Source organism: Ovis aries, chromosome 11, assembly GCF_016772045.2.
Source record: "Ovis aries strain OAR_USU_Benz2616 breed Rambouillet chromosome 11, ARS-UI_Ramb_v3.0, whole genome shotgun sequence".
Classification (NCBI taxonomy): Eukaryota; Metazoa; Chordata; class Mammalia; order Artiodactyla; family Bovidae; genus Ovis; species Ovis aries.
Genome location: NC_056064.1, coordinates 45,687,869 through 45,713,407, shown reverse-complemented (window position 1 = coordinate 45,713,407; position 25,539 = coordinate 45,687,869). Strand labels below are relative to the sequence as shown.

At 50.5% G+C, this 25,539-nt stretch overlaps 1 protein-coding gene across 18 annotated transcripts in view; it reads right to left on the bottom strand.

Moving 5' to 3' along the window:
- The window catches only part of MAPT (microtubule associated protein tau), a 122,715-nt gene that overhangs the window by 32,753 nt on the left and 64,423 nt on the right, over window positions 1-25,539 (bottom strand). For 4 of the 18 annotated variants that reach the window (XM_027974378.3, XM_027974380.3, XM_027974381.3 and 1 more), the window contains exons 2-5: window positions 20,596-20,712; window positions 15,464-15,550; window positions 12,141-12,227; window positions 7,712-7,777 (exon numbers count right to left, since the gene is read on the bottom strand). In XM_027974378.3, the coding sequence (XP_027830179.1) occupies window positions 7,712-7,777; window positions 12,141-12,227; window positions 15,464-15,550; window positions 20,596-20,695 (340 nt within the window). In that variant the 5' untranslated portion in view covers window positions 20,696-20,712. Of the gene's footprint in view, window positions 1-2,757; window positions 3,835-7,711; window positions 7,778-12,140; window positions 12,228-15,463; window positions 15,551-20,595; window positions 20,713-25,539 lie in introns of all 18 variants that reach the window. The other 14 variants (XM_027974379.3, XM_027974382.3, XM_027974384.3 and 11 more) reach the window with 6 other exon arrangements.

The following is a 25,539-nucleotide window of genomic DNA, read 5'->3' as shown; positions in this document are numbered from 1 at the left end:
AAAGTGGTTTCTCAGAAACTGTGCAATATGTCTTGTTCAGTTGGGCCAGTGGAAACCCGGCTGATTTCTTTCCCCGTGAATCTGTTAGGTGTCTCATTGTTAGTATCAACACAGCACACTGGGGTCGTTGCTTGCAACACCCTGACAAGAGGGGGCAGCAGGCTGGCCGGGGACATGCATAGGCGACACAGAGGGAACTGTTATGGGTACACGTTGGTACAGGGGCGGTCAGGGAAGGTAGACGGTGCAGGACCACCTCTCACAGGCTCTGCTGGGGTCAGCCTCCCCTGACCGGCCAACCCTGCTCCAAGGAGGGGCATTTGGAAGCCCCAGAGCTATGTACAGGGCAGGTCAGCCAGGCTCTGGCCCCTGCAGGACCCCTTGTTCATATTGTCACCCAAGGGCCAGGGGGAGTGGGCCGCTTTCCCAGAACCTGCCCTGTACTCATGGGGGCTTGGGTGACCAGTCCTAGTTGGCTCTCTGACAAGTCCAACCCACCCCTGAAGGGCCGTCTCACCACTTACATACTCTCCCAAGGGGGACTAATGCTTGCCCTTTCCCCAAATTTGCAACAAACTAGCTGCCATCAAATATCCTATAGATCGGCAGTCCCCAGACTCTTTATTTCATTGAAGATGATTTTTCCATGGACTGGGGGTGGGGAGGGGATGGTTTCAGGATGATTCAAGTACATTACATTTATTGTACACTTTAAATCTAATGCTACCACTGATCTGGCAGGAGGTATTGATCTGTAGCCTAGAGGTTGGAGACCCCTGCCATAGATAATCTCTGGATTTTAGGACCAAACCACTGACAGATTTTGTGTTTGGAAAGCCACACCCCTTGGTGAAACCAATCCGCTTGTCTTCCAGCGTAACTTCGAACTCACTCTTTCCTGCTATTGGCATGCATTATTGGAAACTGATCACAGGTTCTCATCCGTGGCTTCAATATCGTATTTCCTCTGCCCCGACGACAGTGGAAGCATCTCACTGGTTCCTGGAGACCAGATTTCTAGAGTGACCAGCACTGATGATCTAGCCCAGAGATTTTCAAACTTTGTTATGCAGCAGAACCAGTGGGAGACATTCTTGAAATACAGAATCCCGGGTTCACTCTGAGACAGTAGCCTAAGGTGGGGCCCAGGAACTTGCATTTTAGTAAGAGCCCCGGTGGACCTGATTCACATCCTTTGCCCCGATGGCCATCATCATCTATGTCACAGCAAAAGCATCTGCTAGATCTGCATTTCCCAGATTGGGGAAGTGGCTACTATGTATCCTTCTCAGAGGGTCAGAATGTACATTACAATATTAAAGGCTCTGACAAGTTCCCCACAGCAAACTCCATTTAATGTTTCACCTTCCCCTCCCTACCCAGACTAGACGATGGAACTCTTTTTTTTCCCCTGGACACATCTATCAACATGCAGTGGATCAGCATTCAATGTAAAACAACTTTTCAGGAAACACTGTTGTCATCTATCAAGTCACAGTTACGTGTCCCATATTAGTTTGGAGTTTAGGATATTTTAAAGTAGGGTTCTTTTTCGGTCTTAAATTTAAAAACACAGGTTCCTTCATCTATAACATTTCAAAGTTTTCGTGACAACATTTAACAGATGTCTGCAATTAACAGTTTAAGTAGCATCAATTTCTGGGCCCCGCGAATAATTCTAATATGCTACAGGATCTAAACATATGAATACGGCTGATATGTGGCCATGAGGCCTCCTCCGTCCTCCCCCCGACAGGACACAGAGACCCTCACCCTTGGGAACCTCCCCTCCCATCTCTTCAGCTCCTGAAAGGCTGCTGTGGTCACGCTTCCCAGGGCTCGAGACGGGGATGGGGCTGAGATCCCTCCCTGTGATCCCATCAGTGGGACTGCCCCAGCTCTGCCAAGGGAAGAAGAGGGGGTTCCTTCCATGAGGAGATTTTGTTTCTGCTCACTGTCTCTTCTGCCACAAGGCAGACAAAATAGGGTGGAGTGCTTGTTGGGCCAAAGGCTCAGCATGGGCTCTGGGTCACCTCCAAAGGGTGTGTGTGTGTGTGTGTGTGTGTGTGTGTGTGTGTGGCCTGCTGCATGTGAGGTGCTATCCATGGACACAGTTGCAGAGGACAGACGTATGTCCTCTGAGTCTCTGGGCTAGGAGGGCACACCTCAGGACCTCCTGGAAGGCGCTTGCGGGGTAGACGGAAGTGCCTTTCAAAGCAGACCTACTTGGGTCTGGCCCCATCACCTACTACTCAATGACTTTCAGCAAGATACTTCACCGCTCGCAGCCTCAGTTTTCTCCTCTGCACATCGGGCTAATTATGCCCACTTGTTGGGAGGGTCGGGAGGGTCAGGAGGGTCCTAGACAACCAATTTGAGACACATAACGAGCCCTCCGAAGTGGGAGCAGCCGCTATGCTCTTTGTGGAGTGCAGCCCACCAGCCTCCACTGGGCTGAAGAGCCTTGCAGAGAAATCAAGGGGCCAGAGGAGTGAATGGGGCAGAAAGCAGTGGGTGGGGGTCTTGGTGACATGCACTACGGCGGGCAAGCGTGAGAGGAGCACGAGCTACCAGTGCCCGAGGGACAGGAGGTGGCCGGGAGGGTGAGCAAAGGCCCCAGGGGCTGGTTGGTGGCTGTCCGCGGGGGCCTCAGAAGCGGCAGGAGCCAAGGAGGAGCCGGAAGCTGAGTGGCAGCGCCTGCAGCCTGGGTGGCACACGAGGTCGCCAGGCGGGAGCGAAGGAGCTCAAGACACAGACCTTTGAGTTGAGGCACCCGGCTGACGGGCTTCCCTGGCAGACCAGCTGCAGGCTGCTTTCCAGAAGGTTCTGGAAGATCAGTCTTTTTTGCGTCCTCGCCCTCAGAGGGGCTCCAGGGCTCTTGCTCCTCTCCAGGGGCCCCGGGAAGTGCAGTCCCTTCCAAATCGACCTCCGAGGGGGGTCTCTGCTCCTTCTGCAGGTTGGCTGTGATTTCCACGTGGAATGTGAACTCGGGGGCCCCGTCGCGCCCTTCTCCTGGGGGCCCCTCGCAGGGCCCGTCGGGCTCTGGGACCCGGGTCTCCGCAGACGCTTTAGAGAGGAAATCGACAGGAAGCGGGATGGCACCCCCGGCTGGGGACCCTGGGGTTCCAGGAGCTTCTCCAGAAACTGCCTGCGGGGAGATCTGGGAGGGCGGGGAGTCCTGGGGCGAGGACTCATCAATGTCCCGGTCTTCATCCACCTCCTTACCTCCCTGCCTCTCTTTGCTCTGTGCCCCCTTCAGAGGCAGCCCCTCCTGGGGCAGGCCTCCCCAAAGCTGGCACTCTGGCGGCTCGGAGCCATGGCGGTTGCCCTCTGCAACCTTAGGTTCTGTTCCTGAAGACTGGCATGTGGCCTCTCTGGAGCCCGCGAGCAGAATGGGGGCCCCAAGCATGTCATATGCGTGCTGGCGGGTCAGCCCTGAGGTCCCCGGCTCCACAGCCTCACCTCCATGGTGGCCCAGCTCCCCTAGGAAGCTCTCCTGGACAACCTTGGAACTCCCAGGCTCTGTCTGCTGATGTCCAGGGGAGGGGGGCTTCGGAAAGGCCAGGCCCTCCTCAGCCCGCTGCCCTGGTTTTAGTTCCCACTCCCAGTGGGGTTCCTGAGGGCCTCCTGGTGGAGGAGGCGCTTGGCAGATGGGGTGATGCTGGGAAGGGCGAGAGGTCTCCAGGACGGGAGCTTCGGGCTCTTTCTCCCCAAGAGGCAGTTCGGAGACCCCAGAAGCTTCTTGGCCATGTGCAAGCTGGACCTGAGAGCTAAGCCCATGGGCCAGAGGCCTCTCAGATGCTTCCCTCTGCTGACCCGGAACTCTCCTCTCCTCTGGGCTTGAAGAGGCAGCAGCAGTAAAAGGTTAGCAAGAGCAAGTTAAGTGTTTTAAGAGAGGGACATACATTTGAAAGAAAAAAAAGATGTTTAAACAGCATCTCAAGCCCACCTAACGAAGGAAAAGGAGCCCACCCTCTGAGCTCACCCGTGTTACTTTTCTTTGCTCAGAATGAAACGGCTCTTGGTCAATCTGCCAACAATTAGCTGGGTCACCGTGGGTGAGCACCTCCTGTCTTTGAGCCTCAGTTTTCTTATCTGTAAAGGGGGAGCTTAGACCAAGACCCCGTCTAATGCTGGTGGTAGTCCTCTGCCTATGTTGGGTCTGGCTGGGCTCCAACCATCCTGCCATATCCAGGGCTGCCTTAGGCTAACTCCACCAGCAGCAGAAACTTGTCCTCCTCTCCAGGGACTGTGAGCCTCCTGAAGACTCTGGCCTCTAGCTGGGACCTGGATGGGGTGCAGGGAGGGTCTCCTTTCCTCTCCTCTCTCTGGCCCCCCTTTTGCCCAATAAACCCACCCTGATAGATTTGGAAAACCCCAAATGCATCATAATTGGGGCTCAGTCTTTACTAACTGACCTGCCAAGAGACCTCTACGAACAGAAACACGGTTCAGGTTTGTCCAGATTGTGGATTATGAACAGCCTTCTGCACGAGGTGAGGCGACCACCGTGGCAGTTAAGGTGGTCTGCACGGCACAGACGTGGCCAGCCCTGCGGGACCACTGCTTCTCCCCTGTCACACCACCTCCCGTGTGCCAGCCCAGTGGGTGAAGGCACACTTCCCCTTTTTCTGCTTCATTCATGCCGCATTCATGTGAAGTGTTAGTCACTCAATCGTGTCTGACTTTTTGTGACCCCATGGACTGTAGCCCGCCAGTCTCCTCTGTCCATGGAATTCTCCAGACAAGAATACTGGAATGGGTAGCCATTTCCTTCTCCAAGGGATCTTCCTGACCCAGGGATCAAATCTGCATTGCAGGCAGATTCTTTACCATCTGAGCCACCAGGGAAGCCCCACATTCACATCAATCCCTTCTTAAAATATCTGTGTATTGAGGACAGGAGATTTTTTTCTGTTGGTTCTCCTAATATCCTGTATTTTTTCTAACTCCCAACTCTTCAAACATCCTACCTAGTTCCAGGACAACTTTGCAGCTCTCCTCTAAACAAACCCTGGAAGTCCAAAGGATTGAGGGTCTTGGAAGAGAAAGAGACTGGATGAGGGGAGGGGCGGGAGGTGGGAGAACACAGGGGTCGACACACATGGCTAACACATGATGGCCCCTCTGGTCCCAACTCTAGTCGGAGTCTGTGGAGCTGCCCAGCAGCACAGCTCTCTCAGCTCCCACCCCTACGCTGGGGCTGTGAGTTCATGGTCTCAGTTATCTTGTGTTCCTAGCATAGTCCCAGAGCCTGCCATATGGACAGATCTACGCATGATGTCATCAGGGAAACAAGCTGACTTCTGCCTTCCGAGGGGTCTGCAGGAGACTCTCTGGGGCCCTTGGTGAGTCTTGGGGATGAACAGAGCAAATGACAGGGATGCAAGAAACCAGCTGGCAGGAGGCAATCTGAGCCTCCTCACCCCAGCTCCTCCCCAACCCACCACTCAACAGACCCGAAGCGGCAGCAGCTACTGGTCCCTACACCTCTCATTAGGCCAGGTCTCCAACACTTTCTGGAAAAATCTTTCCTCCAGAGCTCCCTAGAAATGGCTTGTGATGTGGATGTTACTGTTACACCGCAGGGCTTTAAAAGACCCTCACTGAAAAAGAGACCAGGGCCCCAAACCTGCATATGAAACATACCCTGAAAAGTTATCAGTACAGGATAGTACAGCATGTGTGTGTGTGTGTGTGTGTGTGTGTGTGTGTGTGTGTGTGTGTGTGTGTGTGAGGAACCTGCCATCATGCTATTACTCTCCTGGAGGAAGGAGCGGGGCTGGGAGAACATTCTATTCAGCTCCCAGAAGACGGAAAAGTGCTCAGTAACTACTGAGTTGCCAAAAAGTTCATTGGGGTTTTTTCATACTATCTTCTGGATATCATGAAAAAAAAGCAGTATTTTTCAAGCCAAGACTAAAGGCAGTGATCACCGGGGGTGGGTCCAAGGCAATCAGTATTTGGAGAAACACAGCTGGGTGGCCTCAGGAGTGCAGATGAATCATGTCCCCACACTCCCCGGGAAGCCTGGTCCTGGTGACACTCCTGGAAGAAAGGTCCACTCCTGGCGTGAGCAAGGTGTGGTGGGCAGGGCCCTCCCCACACCCTGCTCCTCTCGGCCCCTCGCAGCTCCATCCTGAAACATCTTTGCTCTCTTAGTCCTTCATGGACACAGGCTGCCAGAGATATTCCTTCTGCTTCAGGAAAACAAGGAAGAGAGAACTGTGCCTCTAGGTACACGGTTCTTCCCAAATCTGATTGCTTCAGCACAAAACAGACTGCAGGTCTGTGACAATGAGATATGTTTGTGGATTGCCAGGGTGTCTGGATTTCCCGAGGCCCCACTGGAGGGAGCTGGGCTTGGCCATTTGGATCAGCAGCTCCAGATGAGACATTAAACACTGGCCTGGGCAGCACAGAGGTAGAAACCTCCACATGTTCGCAGATTAGGTGCCAGCGTTCCATCGCAGATGCTACCTGGTGTTCGTCTACATAGCTCTATGATACTAAGCCAGTGCTGGGAAAGTTAAAAATTCAGTTAGCCCCAAAGTAAGATTTCTAGGAAAGCTGTTTGCCTGATCTTTTTGTTCCACGGAATATGCTTCCGGGACATGGAGACATAGCCTACAATAAAAATTTGTAAGAAAAACTCAAACTCACTTCTTTTTATGGAAATAGATGGTCATTTTCAGAGGTTATAAAAACCTCTCATTTTACCTAAAAGCTAGAAATAATGACCTAAAAGAAATAGGAGGCAAGATTCTATTTAACACATAGACTGAGATTCCCCATTTATAATGATTATCGCTTCTACTATTTTTCTGAAGCTCTTTGTAAGCCTAAGAATGAAAACACCTCTTTCCATGCTGTGTGAGATGAGAAACACTAGCACACTATGGGGCAGGAAACCCTGGGAGTCACAGACATGTGTAGTTAGGCTTCAAAGCACCCTCAAGGAGACATTTCTTCAGGGCCCGGAGTCTCCCTAAGGCCAGATGGCCCAGTGGCAGCACTAAACACTGAACAAATCCCAAGCCACCTTGTGGGGAAAAGACCAGTGACTTCTCGGCTCTCTTCCAGTCTAAAAGCGTCCGCATTATACAGCAGACTCTCAAGTTCATTTATGCAGCCAATGACAGAGAACAAAACTCAGCTGGGTTGTATTGGAGGTCTCCATCTCCAAAGATAAGGAATCTCTAGGATTTACAATTTAAATTCTTAAAAACATTCATGCTCAGTGATTATACGAAGCTCTTTTCCTTGGCCACAGTAATTTTGGTCCCTGAGAAGAAAATCACAATAAAATTTGAAGGTTGCACAGAAGAAATAGTTTGGTGGCGATAGAGTTGAGGCTTTGCTCCTGGGATGGGCCAGAGGGCTGCCTACAGAGAGAATCACTCATCAGACACATTTGTGTTTCTGTTGGTCACTGATTCTCGAGTTCCCAAGCTGGGCAAGGCCAGCTTCTTTCAGAACAACACACACACTGGGAAGGACTCAGAAATGACTCAGAAATGACTAGAAAGAGCTAGCTCTTTCTCTACCTGAATAGCCCAGCTTCAATGAAAAACCAGCTCCTAAAGATCTGGACCCTGGAATTCAGGCGCAGGTCCAAATTCTCTTCTCAGGGCACGGTCCATTTGAGTGTTGCCACCCCCTCTTCCCAACCCCCCATGTCATGTGCGGCAGGCAATACTAGCCCACTGACCTTGGGTCACGTGTCCAGCAGCTTGGTCTTCCAGGTTGGACGTGTCGCCAATGCCTGCTTCTTCAGCTGGTTTGTGTGTCAGCAAATGAAGAGGATAAAAAGCAGGCACAGTTATTGTTTGCTAGAAACAGAGCTCCCTGCCCCTCCCAATAGGTTTCTGAAGTGCTGTACCTCTGGCTCTGTTTGCAAACATGACTGCTGGGGACATGGATGAAAACAGTCTGCTAAACACCGCCCCCCACCAATGCCCACACACCTTCAGGCAACACAGTCCGGTAGGAAAGACTTTCCCCACAGTGGGCCCTGGGTCCTCAGTTCCCGCTCGACAAAGACACAGGACAGGTGAGGGCGAAGAAGCACGCTGTTGCTCAGGCACTGCTGTGGAGCTGTGTCCTGGTGGAGGCCACCCTCCCAGCCCTGCCAGCGCTCCTGGGGGAGCCGAAGGTGCAGGAAGGACTAGGCGTCTGGGCTGTGGAGTCCGGCTGGGGTTCAGGCTCAGGTGCCGCCGTTACTTAGCCTCTCTGACCTTTAGTTTCCAACTCTAGAACCCCAAAGTGCTAACACCAGCCTGTTTTGTAGGAGAGCAATGAAGGTTCGTACGAAACTGTGTGCCTGCGTTCAGCAAAGTGTCTGGCACATGGTAGGAGCCCCCTAGAGGTTCAGTTTCTTTCCTCCAAACTACTGGGCAAACTCCTTCAACTGCCTGCTAAGAATAAGTGCCATCTGATTGAAGAGGGGTGGTAGTGTTCGTGAGCAGTTTTGGGGGTATCTTGGCCTCCCACTTAGGGAGCCCACTATCCCTCCCGAACAAAAAAAGACTGAGACAAACTCCTGATCACGTCATCAATGGTACTAAAGTTGGTAAGCTTTCACAGAACACCAATTTCTGCATCAGGAAGAAATGGCGATATCACTGCAGGACAAAGGGTATGAGTGTCCAGAAGAAAGACCCTCTAAGGCAAGTTCGCCACACACTGACATGGGTGTGACCCCACAACCCAGGAGAGCCAGCATGCCCTGATGGACAGGGACAGGGAGGCCACCAGCCTGAGAAATGCCCACCAGTGGCTGGCGGGGCCACCAGCTTTTTCCTCCCAGACCTGCGATGACTCAGTCTCTACAGCTAAATCAGAAACGCCAAGTTAGCCCCAGGTGCCATGCAGCCCCACCACGGAGAACATGGAGGAGGCAAAGGGAAGACTCTCTGGGTCGCTGGACAGAGGTAGGGCGGCCTGATAAGACCCCCAGCCCACCGGTGGGCTCATGGCCGCTGTGGCGAGGGGCAGGGGGCTGGCAGTGGGCTCGGGCAGCTTCCCCAGGGGCAGTTCCTAGGCAGGAACCCCTCTGCAAGCCCTGCACGCTGATGCCATACAGCCCATGAGGTCTAACAGTGATAGCTCCGTGTCACTTGACAAAAGATGTCTGCCAGGGAAGCACTGCTCCGAGCATAGGTTTGGTCTGAGTTTCTGACAAGTTACAGAAGAAAGGCCCAGCGAGACAGCAAATCAGCAAATCCAGCTACATGGCACGGAGGCCCTAAGACAGGACACCAGGCGGTGTGCCGATGACATCACTGCCGTGACTCTGGGAAGCTCATCGCTTTCACACACCAACGCGGTGTCGTGATACCCTGGTCCTGATGCAAATTAGAAACTGCAGGCTGCTGGTATCTCTGACACCCCTTGATCCCAGTAAGAGAGATGCTCAGAGAAGCCAGAGAGAGGGAGGGTGTGAGCCAGTGGTTGGGCCATCACCAGCCTATATGGCTTCGCTACCTCCCTGGAGCTCCAAGATGGCTCCATGCTCACCCTGCAAGGCAGGGACACCTGCAGGGGGATGGCCACACTGCAGTCCCAAAGGGACCTCAAATGGGAAGTTTCACAGAAGAACCAAGATACAACAGAGACATGTGCCCAAGTGAGGTGCTTGACTAAGGCACGTTAGTCACTCAGTCGTGTCTGACTCTTTGCGACCCCATAGACTATAACCCACCAGGCTCTTCTGTCCATGGAATTCTCCAGGCAAGAATACTAGAGTGGGTAACCATTCCCTTCTCCAGGGGATCTTCCCGACCCAGGGACTGAACCTGGGTCTCCCACATTGCAGGCATTTTCTTTACCATCTGAGCCAACAGGGAGGCTTGAAACGAAGGTACATATTGTTAAAGCCACCAGCAGAATGAATGTCCCCTCAACTCTAAAACCTCCCACTTCATTCAGGATGTAAAAGGGTGGAGGGGAGAGAATTTAAAGAAGGATTTCTTTAGAGAGAGCAGCTTAGGGCGGGTGGGGTGATGGCTACCTGTCCGCCTCCCATCTCAGTCCCACTGAAAGGGTTTCAAGGCACCAGGTAGAGACAGGTGGTGTGTGTCCCCTAGGGTTAGGAACATGGTGGAGGGCTGTCAGAACTCCACCTGGGAAAACTCAAAGCGGACAGGCAGGCTGGCCCTGCCTTGGTGGTGGAGCAAAGCCTGGGGGCTGTCTCCATATGCGTGGTTTGTTCAGGCAAGGAACGCCCATGTCCCCCGTGGACCTGTGGTGGGCACAGGGCAGCCACAGTGGAAGGGGCGCCTCAGGCCATGTCCGGCTGGGCCACCGATGTGAGCAAGCCAACCTTGGAAGACGAGAGAAGAGACAGATCTTCAGACCCCAAGGGACCCAAGAGAGAGGAATGCCTGCTGGAATCGAGAGCAGAGGGAGGGAACTTCAGGAGGACGATGGGGATGGCAAGGAAGGGGGGTATCTGGAAGAATTAAAAAAACCCACAGGGGAAGACTCGACTTACAACACCTGCAGAAACTGCAAGGAGCCAGCTCGCAGCAGCCCCAGTGCAGGAATAACTTCCCGGCCCCTCTCCCGGTTCTTGCCCCTCTCCAGTCCCAGAGAGGAGGACATGCAGCTTTGAGTGTTACCCTGACTGGACATTCCTCTCATAGAAACTAACTGATTATTTTTTGGCTGCTCTGGGTCTTCGTTGCTGTATGCAGGTTTTCTCTAGCTGTGGCAAGGGGCAGGGGACTACTGTCTAATTGTGGTGCTTGGGTTTCTCGTTGTGGTGGCTTCTCTTGCTGCAGAGCACGGGCTCAGTAGTTGCGGCTCTAGATCAGGCTCAGGGCATGTGCTTAATTGCTCCAAGGCACGTGGGACTCTTCCCAGACCAGGGGTCGAACGTATCCCCTGCACTGGCAGGGGGTTTCTTAGCCACTGGATCACCAGGGAAGTCCCAGACTGCACATTCTCATCAGCATTTGCAGGCTGAGTTGTGTGTCGGTGGAGACTAAAACACTTGATAACCCAGGAGTAATGCAAAGTCAAGAGTTCCCTAGAGTTTTTGTCCCAGGCAGAAGAGCTTCGCCCACTGAAAAGTTAAAAAGGGACAGCGAGAGACAAAAGTCAAGCTACTCGTGATCTCATCCCATGAGTCGCTGGTTCCATGGCCTTCAATCGACCGTCACTGTCAAGGATGAAGCCTGTCAGTATCCAGAACATCCCCTTCCATTCATCTCTGGAGAGCAGCTTGCAGAGTGGAGACTACTCGGAGGAGCGGATGGCGCTGCTTGGCCCCTACCTGGCATCCTTAACCCACACGGCTGGGGACAAGCTGCAGACTTCCCAAACGGCTGCCATTGAGCCCCGCCTTCAGAAAGGAAAAGAACTCCTGCCGGGGACATTTCCCCACTCTCCACTGCTGCTGAAACACCATCCAGAGCTCGTCCTGCATTTCTTGCTGAGCACCATCCCCATCGCCAAGCCAGTGGCTGCAGTCATGCCTAGCCCAGGGAGGTGGACGTGAAGCAAGTGACAGCCAGGGCTCCAGGCTCTGCCCGTTGTTTCCTAAGGGCCCGGGCAGCTCACGGGGACTCTGGCGGTCCTGAGTTCAGTGCTATTTCTGGTCAGTGCCCCGTCTGGACTGCTCCCCATCATCAATGCTGACAGGACAGTCTCATCACGTCTGTTCTATGCTGATATGTTTGAAAAGATCGTCCTAAAATTGGATGCTAGAGTGCATCACTGAGTTCCTGGGGGTTATCCAGTTACGATCCTCCAAAGATGTGGGTGGGCCATCCGGATGCCGTGACACACTCAGGTGCTCCCCCCAGGGAGCTGTTTACCCCCTAGGAAGTGATCCTGTCACTGGGCAGAGTCCCAGCAGGACCGTGGACTGACCTCAGCCACCAGCCTGCCTCCAAGAACTCTCTGGAGCTAAGACAAGGAGAGGAGAGGCTGGAAGGAATCCAGAAGGTTCTCTATCCTCCAGGAGATGGGCAGGCAGCCATGGAGGCAACAGGGCATCAAGCTCAGAACAACCCGAGATTTCGGGAGGCTGGCATCCACCTGCATTCCCACCTCATTTGGAGATGGGCAGAACCCCACGTGCTCCCATCCTACAGCTGGGGAGCCCAGCACCCAGCCCCGGGAGTCACCCTCACCTGTGGTTCCTTCTGGGATCTCCGTGGGGGCCTGAGCAGCCGCCTGCTCGCCGAGGGCTCCCTCATCCACTAAGGGTGCTGTCGCGTCTGGAAACCACCAAGAGTGGAAACCACCTTAGGGGTTGTGATGGGCCATGCCACGCCCCTCACCTTGCGCTCTTTGGGGATGCAAAGGTGCAGGAATGGGGAGGCAGGACGGGGACTCAGCTGCATGCAAAAAAGCAACCCCACAAAGCAGGGCCCAGAGGCGTGCTCCTGGTTGAAATCTCCCCAGGAAAACATGAATACTCTGTCCAAGAGGCAACCGCTTATGAGACAACTGGGCCCTCTACCAGGAAAGCCAGAACGGCCCCCCTCTAAACACTGCAGTAAAAGGGACTGCTGGGGATGGTCGCCAGTAATTTTCAGGAAGAAACGTTGAAAATCAGGTGACTGGTCACAGATGTTTGATCCTTACAGCAGTGCAGAACAGGAGAAGGCAAACTCTGCAGTCAGGGCTGGAGGCTACGGTTCTGCTGGGAGACTGGCTTTGGGCAAGTCCTTTGTCCTCTTAGGGTCTCAGTTTCCCCATCTGCAAAATGGGAGGTGTCTTGACCTCCAAGTTTTCTTCCAGTTCTAATCCCCCAGTATGGATGTGAGAGTTGGACCGTAAACAAGGCTGAGCACCGAAGAACTGATGCTTTTGAACTGTTGATGTTGGAGAAGACTCTTGAGAGTCCTTTGGACAGCAAGGAGATCAAACCAGTCAATCTTAAAGGAAATCAACCCTGAATATTCACTGGAAAGACTTATGCTGAAACTGAAGCTCCAATACTTTGTCCACCTGATGCAAAGAGTCAACTCATTAGAAAAGACTCTGATGCTGGGAAAGACTGAAGGCAAGAGGAGAAGGATGAGATGGTTGGATGGCATCACCGACTCAATGGCCATGAGTTTGAGCAAGCTCTAGGAGATGAAGGACAGGGAAGCCTGGCGTGCTGCAGTCCGTGGGGTCCCAGAGAGTCAGACACAACTGAGCGACTGAGCAACAACATTAATTCCCCCGTCTCCTGGAGCCCATGACCCTTGGTTATAAAGCACAGACACCTCTGGGTAGCAATGAACAGGCCGGCTCTGTCTGAGGTCAGGTGCTTGACTACAGGCTGACAGATGGATCCACCTCCAGAGCCAAAGGCCAGAGGGAAAGATTCACCACCAGGAGTTGCTGTCGGTCTCTCATCAAGGTGAACACTTCCAGATCGGCATTCCTCCCCGAGCAAATGCACTGGCATACTACCAAACCGTTCTGGGCAAACAGGAGGAGGTGTCAGCTTTAAACGCTTTCCAAGAGCCTGAGTCAGGTTCGTCAATTGGAGTCCTTTTTATTGTGGTTGTCTCGGGAGCAGCCTGGCAGAGCTCCACCCCAGCAGCTCCCCGCCATTCCCCAAGCCATGAGAGCTGAAGCTCTTGGGACCCTTACACGGACAGGGTCCAGAATGTAGCAAGACGTGGTAGGAAGATTCTTCCAGAATAAAGAAGATTTGGAAGCCTGGCCTAAAATCTGGCATGAGTGCTTCAAGGCTTTCTCAGGGCACCAGGAAACCTGTAAAACTGTCTGAACAGGATCAGCAGGCTATGTCTTGCATCACTGGCTCCAAGAAGGAGAGCAAGGAGCATTTGATGTGGTTTTCTCTTCACTAGTAGGCTGAGAACCTTGGAGGTGGCGGGGAGGGGAAGGAGAAGGGCCACATGCACTGTATCCTTATACCATCAACTGGCAAGGAATTTGACAGCCACTTTCTGAATTCATCTAAAGGTGGACACCTGGGGAGATGCTGGGGCCAGATTCTCACCAAAGTCATGGGCAGGGCCCAGGGAAGTGCTGCAACTAGAACCTTGGAGAGGATGGAGAGATGGAGGGGTATACTCTGTAGACTAGTTACTCAAAACCCATTCTCAATGCCGCTCTTCCTTGATTTTTCCTACGAAGGAAGCTGAAAGGCACAATACTCAATGTTTTAGCTTCCCTTATAGCCAGAGGGCATCAGAAAACCCAGTTCCAGCCAATGAGACATAAATGGAAGTTGGTCAGGTGGGGCATGTAGACAAACTCTTTCTTTCCTAATAAAAAGGGAACATGTTTGGTTACCGGGCTCTTTCAGTCACTTTGCTTTGCTACTTTCTCCTTGTTTTGAAGGTAGATGTGATGCCTGGAGGTGCAGCAGTCATTCTATAACCGTGAGGCAATAATTCAGCCATTAAAGAAGGCAGAAGATAAAGAGAGAAGAGCACTGATGACATGAGGAGCTGCTACTCGAGTCCAGATGTTTTATTATGTGAGACAAATAAACCTCTTCATATACATGCCACAGTTAGTTGGGTTTTCTGTTACCTGTGATCAAACAGTCTTTTTTTTTCCTTTGGCTGTGCTGGGTCTTCCTTGATGCACGAGGGCTTCTTCTAGTTGCTGTGAGCCAGGGCTACCCTCTAATTGCAATGCACGGGCCTCTCATTACGGTAACTTCTCTTGTTGCGGCTCATGGGCCCTGAAGCGTGGGGGCTTCAGTACTTGCGGCACACAAGCTTAGTTGTCCCGCATGGGATCTTCCCGGACAAGGGATCAAACCCATGTCCCCTACACTGGCAGGCAGAATTTTTATAACTGGACCACCAGGGAAATTCCTCAAACATAGTCTTGACTGATATGGATGGGAAGCAAGAGAAGATGGTCCAAGCAACACCTCAGGAAATACATCAGAAGCTTTATAATAATAACCTAGATACCAAATGTCTACAGAGGACAGGTTAGAAAAGATGGGCTGGAGCTAACACCATGGCCAAAGTCCAGAGGCCCAGGCCCAGCTCAAGAACTGAAGGATACTAAACCAAGAGCAGTTCCAAAGTGTGAGCTTGGAGATGTGCACTGACCTGCCCTTTCCTGAGCCAAACCACTGCTCGGGGATCTGGTGGCTCATGGGAGAAGTGTGGAGAGGACAATGGACAAGCAGCAGAGGCTTTGTGGAGCTGAGATCAGGCCCTGCTCGGCCACAGATCCCAGCCTGTTCAAGTGTGGCTGTCTCGAAGCTCACACATGACGAAGCTGCTCATCCCTGGCACTAGCAAGCAAGGCATGAAGACAGAGCATGGCTCCCACAACACTTGGGGCCCAAGCCCCATCAGCAAAGCACTGAGCGGGCATATCTCTCAGCCAGGGGCAGTGGCAAGTGCAGACAGGAAGGGTGGCATGTATGAGCTGGCACGTATGAGCTCAAAGCGTGGCTAAGCGCAGGTTGGAGCATGGAAAGAGCTGTTTGAATGAAGCTGTAAGAGGAGGGGGGCCCCACCTTCCGCCGTCGGAGTGCTCTTAGCATCAGAGGTTTCAGAGCCTGGTTCCTCAGATCCATCATCGGCCGGGGTCTGCAGGGGAGACTCTGGAACATACACAATGAACCCCTCAGAATGGCTGCCTCCCTCCACCCCAATTTCAACCTCAGAGGAACTGGGGGACAGTGTCTTTTGGAGCCAAAATCACCCAGTATGGACCCCAGATGGATGGACTGTGGTCTCGTGATAAAACCAAGAAGGGGACCAACCCCACCCCCACCCCACAACTGGGCCCCCACACCAGGGTCATCAGGAAAGAAGCACGTGATGTTTACCTGTTCTGGGGCAAGGAGAGAAACTGCCTTTTAATTAGCTTGTGGTTCCAACTGAGGCAAAGGCTCTGACATTGACAAATGGGCAGCGGACACCAGAGAGCTAAGCCACAAGTAAACTTGGGGCTTTGTCTTTCCTTGCTGGAGAGGTTCACGGGAGATCATTGCCATGAATTCATGACAAGTAAACACCTGGGAAAACACTCAGAAATCGAACTGCTTCCTCTGCAGAGAAATTAGCTCAGGGCAGACACAGGACCTACTTCTAACCGGACATTGGGCTGTGTCTCCCAGTCCTGCCCAACAAACCGTGAGTTATACCTGAAATGTCAGTCATTATTTACGGGAAAACTGCCCGACCAGAATCCAAAGCCAGGGGACCTCTGACGGACTCAGCAAAACCCACGCTGCCTGGCAGGGGAGGGGGTGGGCTGGGGTTGGGGAGCCCTGGAGTAGAGGACAGGGAATCGGCTCTGCACGAGGCAGACCCCAGAGGTAAAAACAGGCAAGTGGCGGTCCAGCACACTTTGGGGTCAGACACCTCGAACCATCTGCTGGAACGCCATCCCCGGACACCCACCCTGGTTGTACTGACCCAGCCAAAGAAGGACTGATTCTAAAGAAGCTTCCAGTCCTGAAGCTTGGGAAAACCTGCCAACTGCCTCAAGCAGGCTTTGGACACATGGTAAGGAATCACCACACAGACTGTCTGCTGGGCCTTTGTGTGTGTGTGTGAGCTGAGATTCTTTTATTGGTATAAAATCACAACTTCACACCTATCACTTTAACCACAGTTCAGTGGCTTTAAATACATTCACCATGCTGTGTAACCATCACCACTATCTGTATCTAAAACTTTTTCATCTTCCCCCAAAAAACTCTGTACCTATTAAGCAATAACTCTCCCTCCCTCCCAACCCCTGGCAGCCTCTATCTGCTTTTTGTCTCTATGAATTTGCCTCTTCTAGATACCCTATAAAACTGTACACCATTTGTCCCTTTACATCTGGCTTATTTCACAAAGCATAACATTCTCAGGATCCACCCACGTAGCATCTATCACAGTGGCATTTCTTTTCATCATATGTATATACCATCTTTTGTTTATCTGTACATCTGTTGATGGACACTTGGATTGTTTCAGCCTTTTGGCTATTTTGAATAATGCTGCTATGAACAATGGTGTACAAATATCTGTTCTAATTCCTTGTTTCAATCCTTTTGCATATATCCTTAGGAGTGAAATTGCTGGATTGTGTGGTAGTTCTATGTGCAATTTTTTAGAAAACCACCCAACTGTTTGCCACAGCTGCGGCATCATTTTACACTCCCACCTGCAATATACAAGAGGTCCAATTTCTCCACATCCTCACCAACACTTGTCATTTTCCATTTTTAAAATTATAGCCATCTTAGTAACTATGAAGTGGTATCTCATGGCACTTTTGGTTTTGTCTGCTGGGTCTTATTACCCACCAGCCTCAACTGCCAAAGCACAGGAGTTTATGGGTGTGATGGTGCCTCAAGCACTTGCCCCCCAAACACCCCTCTCCCAGTCCATCCCCAGCCTGTGATCATCCGGATTATCCATGTTAAATTTTTTGGATGGAGGGAGGAAAGGTGGAAGAGGCCTCTTCTGACTGTCTTAGCTGGAAGGTCTAACAAGTTAACTCATTAACACCTTTTAATTCACGCGGGTGCACTATTTTATCAGTTAACCAACTTTCACCCACTTTGCAGCTCTCTTTGGCTCCATCTCATCCTATTCCAACTTTTAGCATCTACTCAGATGCTCTCTGCTCTAGTATTTTACATGTGGTTTCTTGTCATTATTCAAAAAAGTCTCTGTCACCTATGTGAAATGTTGCTTGTAAAGTGACACCTTCTGTCAAGTCACATCTTTCACTCTCCATATAAAAATAATTCATTCTAAATCCTTAGTAGCAAGAACAAATTTGAGGAGAAGTCTGAAAATCTCTTAGGTATCACTTGCTTTCTTGGCAAGTATATTGTTTGAGTAAGTTTGTTTAAACTATCTTCAAACACTTTCACAGCAGTGACAAAAAGGTTAGCAACTTAAAATCTGCGCATATATATATATATATATATATATATTATATTTACACATATATCTGTTTTAGCATAGAACTTCCAATGACATTTTGTGTCAACTGAGGAATTCCAGCAACTGTACTTTAAGCACCTCTAAGGCACAAAATAACTTGGAAAACTTGTTCTTACTTTATAAATTGAATTATTAGATTTACAGAAAAATTGCAAAGACAGAACAGAGGATACCCCATTGCCAGTTTCCCTTAACATCCTACATTATTATGGTACATTTGTTTCAACATGATATATATTTTTAAACTTAATTTTTAAACCAGGTCACCCTAAACAGAGCATCATTTTTCACTGGCACAATTAATTCACCTGGGGCAGAATTCAATATGTTAGGATCCTAAGTTGGATGCTCTCCCATGCTAGGGGTAAAGAACCCGCCTGCCCATGCAGGAGATGTAAGAGACACAAGTTCAGTCCTTGAGTCAGGAAGACTCCCTGGAGAAGGAAATGGTAACCCACTCCTGTATTCTTGCCTGGAGAACTCCATGGATAGAGGACTGGTGGATTACAGCCCATGGGATTGCAAAGAACTGGACACGACTGAAGGCGACTTAGCACACATGAAGACTTCAGTGGGTGAAGTCCAGGGGCACTTGGCTGAGAGCGACCAGAGGCAGAAACAGCTGATGTAGAATGGAAGGCTATACTAGCCCCGTGACCTCAGAGAGGAAACTGTCATCTGTAAACTAGGGAAGGTAACCTCCATCCTCACTGGTTACTGTGAGCAGTGCCTGAGACGTTGTTGGCCAAAGCCCTTTGCCAGCTGTTTAGAGTTCTACAAAAATGTCTGAATCGTCCTTTTAAGCAAGTCCCATTATAAGCAGGGGGCTCCTGCTTGTGCCCAGTCGTGATCGACTCTTGGTGACCCCATGGACTGCAGCCCGCCAGGCTCCTCTGTCCGTGGGATTCTCCCAGGCAAGAATGCTGGAGTGGGTTTCCGTTTCCTCCTCCAGGGGATCTTCCTGCCCAGGGATCGAACCTGTGTCTCCTGCACTGGCAGGCAGATCCTTTACCACTGAGCCACCCAGGAAGCCCCGTATGTCTTTCCACCCAAATCAGGACACTTAAAAGTGAAAGCAGCAATGCTGCTAATGAGGCGGAAGAGGCAAACTGAGAGACAGTGGGCTCAGGTCCTCAGCCGAGGGAGATCCCAGGGCCCAGCCGCCCCCCACCCTCCATGGGGAGCTGAAAAGTAGCAGCTCTGCCTGAGTCAGGCTGCGGCCCGGGAGAGGTCAGAAAGTAATTCTTGCCACCATTTGGTTCCTGACACCGGGAAGGGAGGTTTGGGCCAAATGGGACCACTAGGTGGAGCAGGCATTTCCTCCGCCGCCCCCCACACCCCTCACCCAGAGCTTCAGGCTGGGGGCTCCCAAGAAGGCCACAGGGCAGCCTCTGAGCTCCCAGGACAGTCCATGCCTTCCCTCACCTCCCCCAACCTGGAGCCCTTTTGTCTGATTCCCAAGCTCTGCCTCCAGTGTGTTCTCTGCTTAAACAGGAAGAGCAGTTAGCCTTTGAAACAAGGGTCCCCAGTGAGTCCTGAAACATCTCCAAGGTGGGAATGATAGCTCTGCATGCTTCCCCAACCCAGGGCTCCTCCTGGTGACCCTGCCTCTTCCAGGGACCCTTCTCCGATGGATGTACCCGGAAGAGGTTCCCTCCCACCTTGGAATTCCACCACTTCCATCCGCCACCCTACACCCCAGGCTGCAAAGTGTTCTTATTACTTGCAGCATTTAAAGAGAAAAGTAGCCATTTTGTCTCCTTAGAAATGGGTTTGGAGGACAGGGACCTAGTCTTTCTTACCCTGCTCTAAGGGCTGCTCCAGGCAGCACTGGCCACCAGGGACACTGTGGGGAGAAGGGTTCCTTGCAGCACAACCCATGCTCCATGGGCCAGCCTGCTGCTCCTGGCACCAACATGGGGATTGGCATTCAGAGCTGGAAAGAGGGCTCTGTGTGCCCCACGGGGCTCCCCGAACTAGGTGGGGATGAGAGGCAGAGAAGAGGCCAAGCCAGTTTAGCCAAAAGGCTATATTATAGAACATTTAGAAGTTGATGTGGTTTAGTACTATAGGTTCAACAATAGGAAACCCAGAGCTAATCAACTCTGTCCAAACAGGGACCTTATAGGCCTATTAAGGAAGAGAAAAAAAATGTATAAAGCCATGCATTTAAAAATATATATGTATTTATTTTTATTTATTTATTTGGCTGTGCCAGGGCTTAGTTGTGCATGTGGGATCTAGTTCCCTGACCAGGGATCAAACTCAGGCCCTCTGCACTGGGAGCAAGGAGTTTTAGCCACTGGACCACCAGGAAAGGCCCTCAAGTTATGTATTTTGCATGCTAATGAATTCTGTTGATTTATAGGTTCATGGATGTGGCTAAAGACTCAACAGATTGCCCTTGTATTAATTAGACTGACAAGCCCCCTGCAGTCTTTGTCACAATACATTCATGCATTGTGGCAAACTCTCCTTTGCAAAGGCAGATTTTCAAATAGCCTCAACATTTTGAGTTCTGTTGGCTCATTCAAATGAGTGAGGTTTCAAATCTATAGATAATCTGAAATAATAAAGTATTTAAAACTCCTTTAAAAATCAGGATGCAAGCCCTTCCTGCCAGCTCTTTCCAAAGCAATAGGGTTGGCTGTGATCCCCAGGGTGCCCGGCCCCCTAGGCAGGGCTGTGCACTAACCTTTCAGGCCGGGCTCCATGTCACCCTCGTGGTCTTGCAGGGTGTAGTCCCCCTGAGCATGATCTTCCATCACGTCGAACTCCTGGCGGGGCTCAGCCATCCTGGTTCAAGGCCCACCTGGGGAAAGAAGATGGGAAGTGAGGGCTGGATGCTGTGCTCAGGCTAATTGCTGGGGCGAGGGGAGCAGGGGACAGGGGGACAGAAGTGCCCCTCCCCACTTCATGGAAGGCAGATTTCTGCCTCTCGTTTCCCTTCTCCAGCAAGCAGAGTACCCAACCTCGTCTGTGGAGGGGTATCTCTGCCAAAGCGTTATTAACATGCATGCGTGCACTCTTCATTCACCAACATCACATCAGCTCATATCCAAAACCACCAGGTGGGCAGGTTCAAGGGGCCTGATTTGTTTCTATGCCCAATGCTCTTTCTACTTCACGATAGAGTAAATGCTGCTGACCAGTACTTTGATGGTTTTCTGTTTTTGTTCTTCACAGACAGGGAAGGCAGGCTGGGCAGTGCCAGTAAGGAAAAGGAGGTGCAGAGAAGCAAGGCACTGCTCGATCACACCCAGGTGTTCTCACGCGCCAGCTCTGGGCCAGGCGGCCCCACTAGGGGTCAGAATGGGGCTTCCACTCTCCCCACTGGATCCCTTCAGAACCCTTATGTGTGCATTCCGAGGGCTGGGCTAAGTCCCTGACAGGGCACAGTGGGAGCAGCAATGCTAAATGCTAAATTCTTTTAAAATCTCAGCTGTTTTGATTTATTTTACATATGTTTATTTGATTTATTACATATATACATATAAAGGCACATAATACATATATGTATTAAAATACATGTAATAAAACATATATAAATAAACATTTATTTATATGTATTTATTCATTTATTTATTGTATTGATTTATTGTACATATATTTATTTAAACCCTTACATTGTTTCATTTTTTTACTTTGAATTTCCACTCCAGATTCATGTTAGTGTTTCACTTTTTATGCTAATTTTCTGAGATAATTGTACACTTGTAGAAAGACTGTAAAAGTTCCTCAGAGGGTCATTAACCTTCTGTAATCCCTTTAAAATGTATTTCCCTGTTATCTTCCATTTTTATAATCTTTTGCAGCTGCTACTGCTGCTAAGTCACTTCAGTCGTGTCCGACTCTGTGCGACCCCATAGACGGCAGCCCACCAGACTCCTCCATCCCTGGGATTCTCCAGGCAAGAACACTGGAGTGGGTTGCCATTTCCTTCTCCAATGCATGAAAGTGAAAAGTGAAAGTGAAGTTGCTCAATAGTGTCCGACTCCTAGCGACCCCATGGACTGCAGCCTACCAGGCTCCTCCATCCATGGGGCTTGCCAGGCAAGAGTACTGGAGTGGGTTGCCATTGCCTTCTCCTTTTAATCTTTTAGGTGACTTAAAAAAAAAAACTCTCCTTTTTATAATTGTAACTTTTATCATTTTCCATAATTTAAACCTAAATCTAATCTTTAATTTTTATTTTTAAAGTTTGGGCGGCCATTTCCCATTCTTTGTTTTCATTTGTTCTTACCTTTCTCCTAATTTTGTTTGAATTCTTTATTTTTTATTTTTTGACTGTGTCACACTGCTGGTGGGATATTAGTTCCCTGACCAGGGATTGAATCCACGCCCCCTGCAGTAGAAGCGCAGAGAGCAGAAGCACAGAGTCTTAACCACTGGATAGACAGGGAAACCCCTGCATTCTTTACTTTCAATCTCTAGTTTCCTGTTATAATTTGTTAATAGTTACCCTCTCACATTTTTGATCTAATTCTACGGCTGTTTTTCAGTGGCATGTGGGCGAGCTGGTGAGGGCAGGGCCCTTCTCCTTCCTGCCTCCACTATACTAGCTCTGGCTTCTGCGATCAGTGAGTAAAGTCTGCCACGGGCAAGGTGTGGAGGGTGGACTTGATGTCACGTACTGTCTAAGTGTCTTATGAGTTGCAGAATGTTCTCACCTCTGAAAACTATTGCACAATGTTGGGCTACAGGGTGGGAGGGTCCACCTGGGGCTGACCTTCCACATAACACCTGACTGACGTGGGTGGAGGGGACAGCCAGGCTTCTGACACTGTGCTTACACCAGTTGGCCACTGGCATATTCACACTCAGCTCCATTTCTCTCCCTTCTAGGCAGGACATGCTGGTGTGGGTGTCTGAGCTCCCTTCTCTCTCCATTATGTAGGATAAGATGCTGGGATGGTTTAGGAGGGTTCTAAGAATGAGGTCAGTGAGACCTCGTCTGGGTGAGGCAGAGGGTGGGAGGCTTGGCCCCACTTTGGCAGCCACTGCCTATAGAGAAGGGGTCCCTTTTCATTCTGACTGAGGTCCCTGACCTTCAAGGAGCTCTTGGAGGAAGCTCCTGAAGCTGAACATCTCCAAGCCTTTGATATCTCCCCAAGGACGAGCAAGATATTATCCTGGGAAGATCCAAGTCCTCATCCATCCTTCAAGGCTTAGGATTTGGTGGTGATATTCTCTACCCTGAGATATGCTGATGGTCTGTTTTCCTTAGAAAGCCCTCAAACATAAGAACCCCTGTGCTAAGAGGAACAAGTTTCATTACCCAAGAAGTCAACGACTGCTCCCCACCCAACCCTAGGAAGCAACACCTCCCATACCACCTCCTAATGAAGCCTGTCTTGGGACCTGCCTGGTCACTGCCAACTGCTAGTCCCTGAAACTGATCCATGAGTCACCTCGTCTGCTGACTCACCAGGAGCCCCACCTGGGAACAGTGATGACAGCCCAGAAGCACAAGGCCTCCCAAACTGGCTGGAGACGTTTCCCCTGGCCCAGGTGAGCCAGGCCAACCAAATTAGGTCATCCTGTTTAACCTGCAGCTGGTTTTAGTGAATACTCCAGGGGGCGCTAGTGGTAAAGAACCCACCTGCCAGTAAACAGTAGACATGAGATGGTTGTTCATATTTTAAAATCATGAGTTTTGGGGACTTCCCCAGTAGTCTAGCGGTTAAAAACATCGCCTTCCAATGCAGGGCGTGTGTGTTCGATCCCTGGTTAGGGAAATAAGGTCCTACATGTCTCGAAGCCCAAAAACCAAAACACATAAAACAAGAAGCAATACTGTAACAAATTCAATAAAGACTTTAAAAATGGTCCACATCAATATACTTAAAGTCGATTCATGTTGTACAGCAGAAACCAACACAATATTATAAAACAATTACATTCCAATTAAAAATAAATTTTAAAAAATGGTCCACATTAGAAAAAAAAGACAAAAAACATCATGGATTTTGGAGAAAGCAGCTCTTCTCACAAAGCCTGGGAAGTGTGAGGAGCTAGGGACCCACACACGCAGTAGCTCACCACTCTCTGCACATCACTAAGTCCCAAAGCCCATACTCTAGTTATGCCTGAAAAGATGGGCTCACTGATGAATGCTGTCTTATTATTCAGTGCCGCCACCCCAGCCCTCCTGCTGGGCTTCCCCATCGCCCAAGCACTCCTGTCCCTACCTGTCAGCTCATTCCTCTGCACAAAGTGAGGACGGCAAAATGCACCAAATGGCAGCCAGAATCAACACAGGTCTGATAATAAGCATGAACTCCAAGTAGACCCCAGTGACCTCAAAGGGATCGAGATGGTACTTAACAGGCAAACTCGGCATCAGTGAAAGTCGAAGCAGTGTTTGTGCGGAGTGAACCACTTTTCCTTTGGGCTTCCACTCTATTTTCCAAAGTGATTCCCACCCCTCTGGCTTACGTCCAGCTCAGAGGGGCTGCCCTGGTCCCTTCCCTGCCCATCTGCACAACGGATGGGATGACACATGTGATGTGGTGGCTGCTTTTCACTTGGATGAGTCTAGAGGTGGGCAAAGTGGCCAGTGTGGACTTTGTTCACAGGCATGAGCAGGGCAGCATCAAAGAGGCTCTCTAAGGTCACTTGGGCAGTGGCTGGCAGGGCCAACTGGACAGGTAAGAAAGGGCTGTTGGCAGGGAGGTGACCACACCGGTCCAAGCAAACAGCAAAGAGGCCGGAACCGGAATGTAGGCAGAGGGCATGGAAAGGAAGGGATAGATCCAAGAAGTGTATTTTAGATAATGTTAGACTGGGTTTCAAAATTGGGTTGGGGTCAGAGAGAGAGAGATCAGAGTCCAGAATTACACCAGAGGCAGGGGCTTGGATGGCTGGGAAAGAGGGAGCGGGTAACACAGTCAGAGGGAACAACATCAGGGGCCAAACAGCTGATCAACAAGAGTGGGTTCTGACTGTAAAATATTGCTGCTCAAAAGAATCCCCTGCACTTCATTTTACTAACGGGTGATTTATTTGATTTAATAAGTTCTACAAAATAGATTCTGCTCTCCCTCTTGATTTCCATTATAATTTAAAATTTTTAAGTATTCAAGTTTTATTTCTATTTATTTATTTTAAAATATTTCTTGGCCTCGCTGCATAGGATGCAGGATCTTAGTTCCCTGACCAGGGATTGAACTCCTACCCCTGGCAGTGGAAGTGCAGAGTCCTAACCATTGGACCACCATGGAAGTCCCTATAATTTGAAATTGTTATGGGATTTGAAGGGCTTCCCGGGGGTGCTAGAGATAAAGAATCTGCCTGCTAACGCAGGAGACACAAGAGATGCAGGTTTGACCCCTGGGTTGGGAAGATGACTTGGAGTAGGAAATGGCACCCCACTCGTGGCTCAGACGGTAAAGCGTCTGTCTATAATGCAGGAGAGCTGGGTCCGATCTCTGGGTTGGGAAGACCCGCTGGAGAAGGAAATGGCAATCCACTCCAGTACTATTGCCTGGAAAATCCCATGGACAGAGAAGCCTGGTAGGCTACAGTCCATGGGGTTGCAAAGAGTTGGACACGACTGAATGATTTCAATCAAAATCAATCAATCTAGTATCCTTTACATGGAAAATTCCATGGACAGAGGAGCCTGGTGGATTGGACA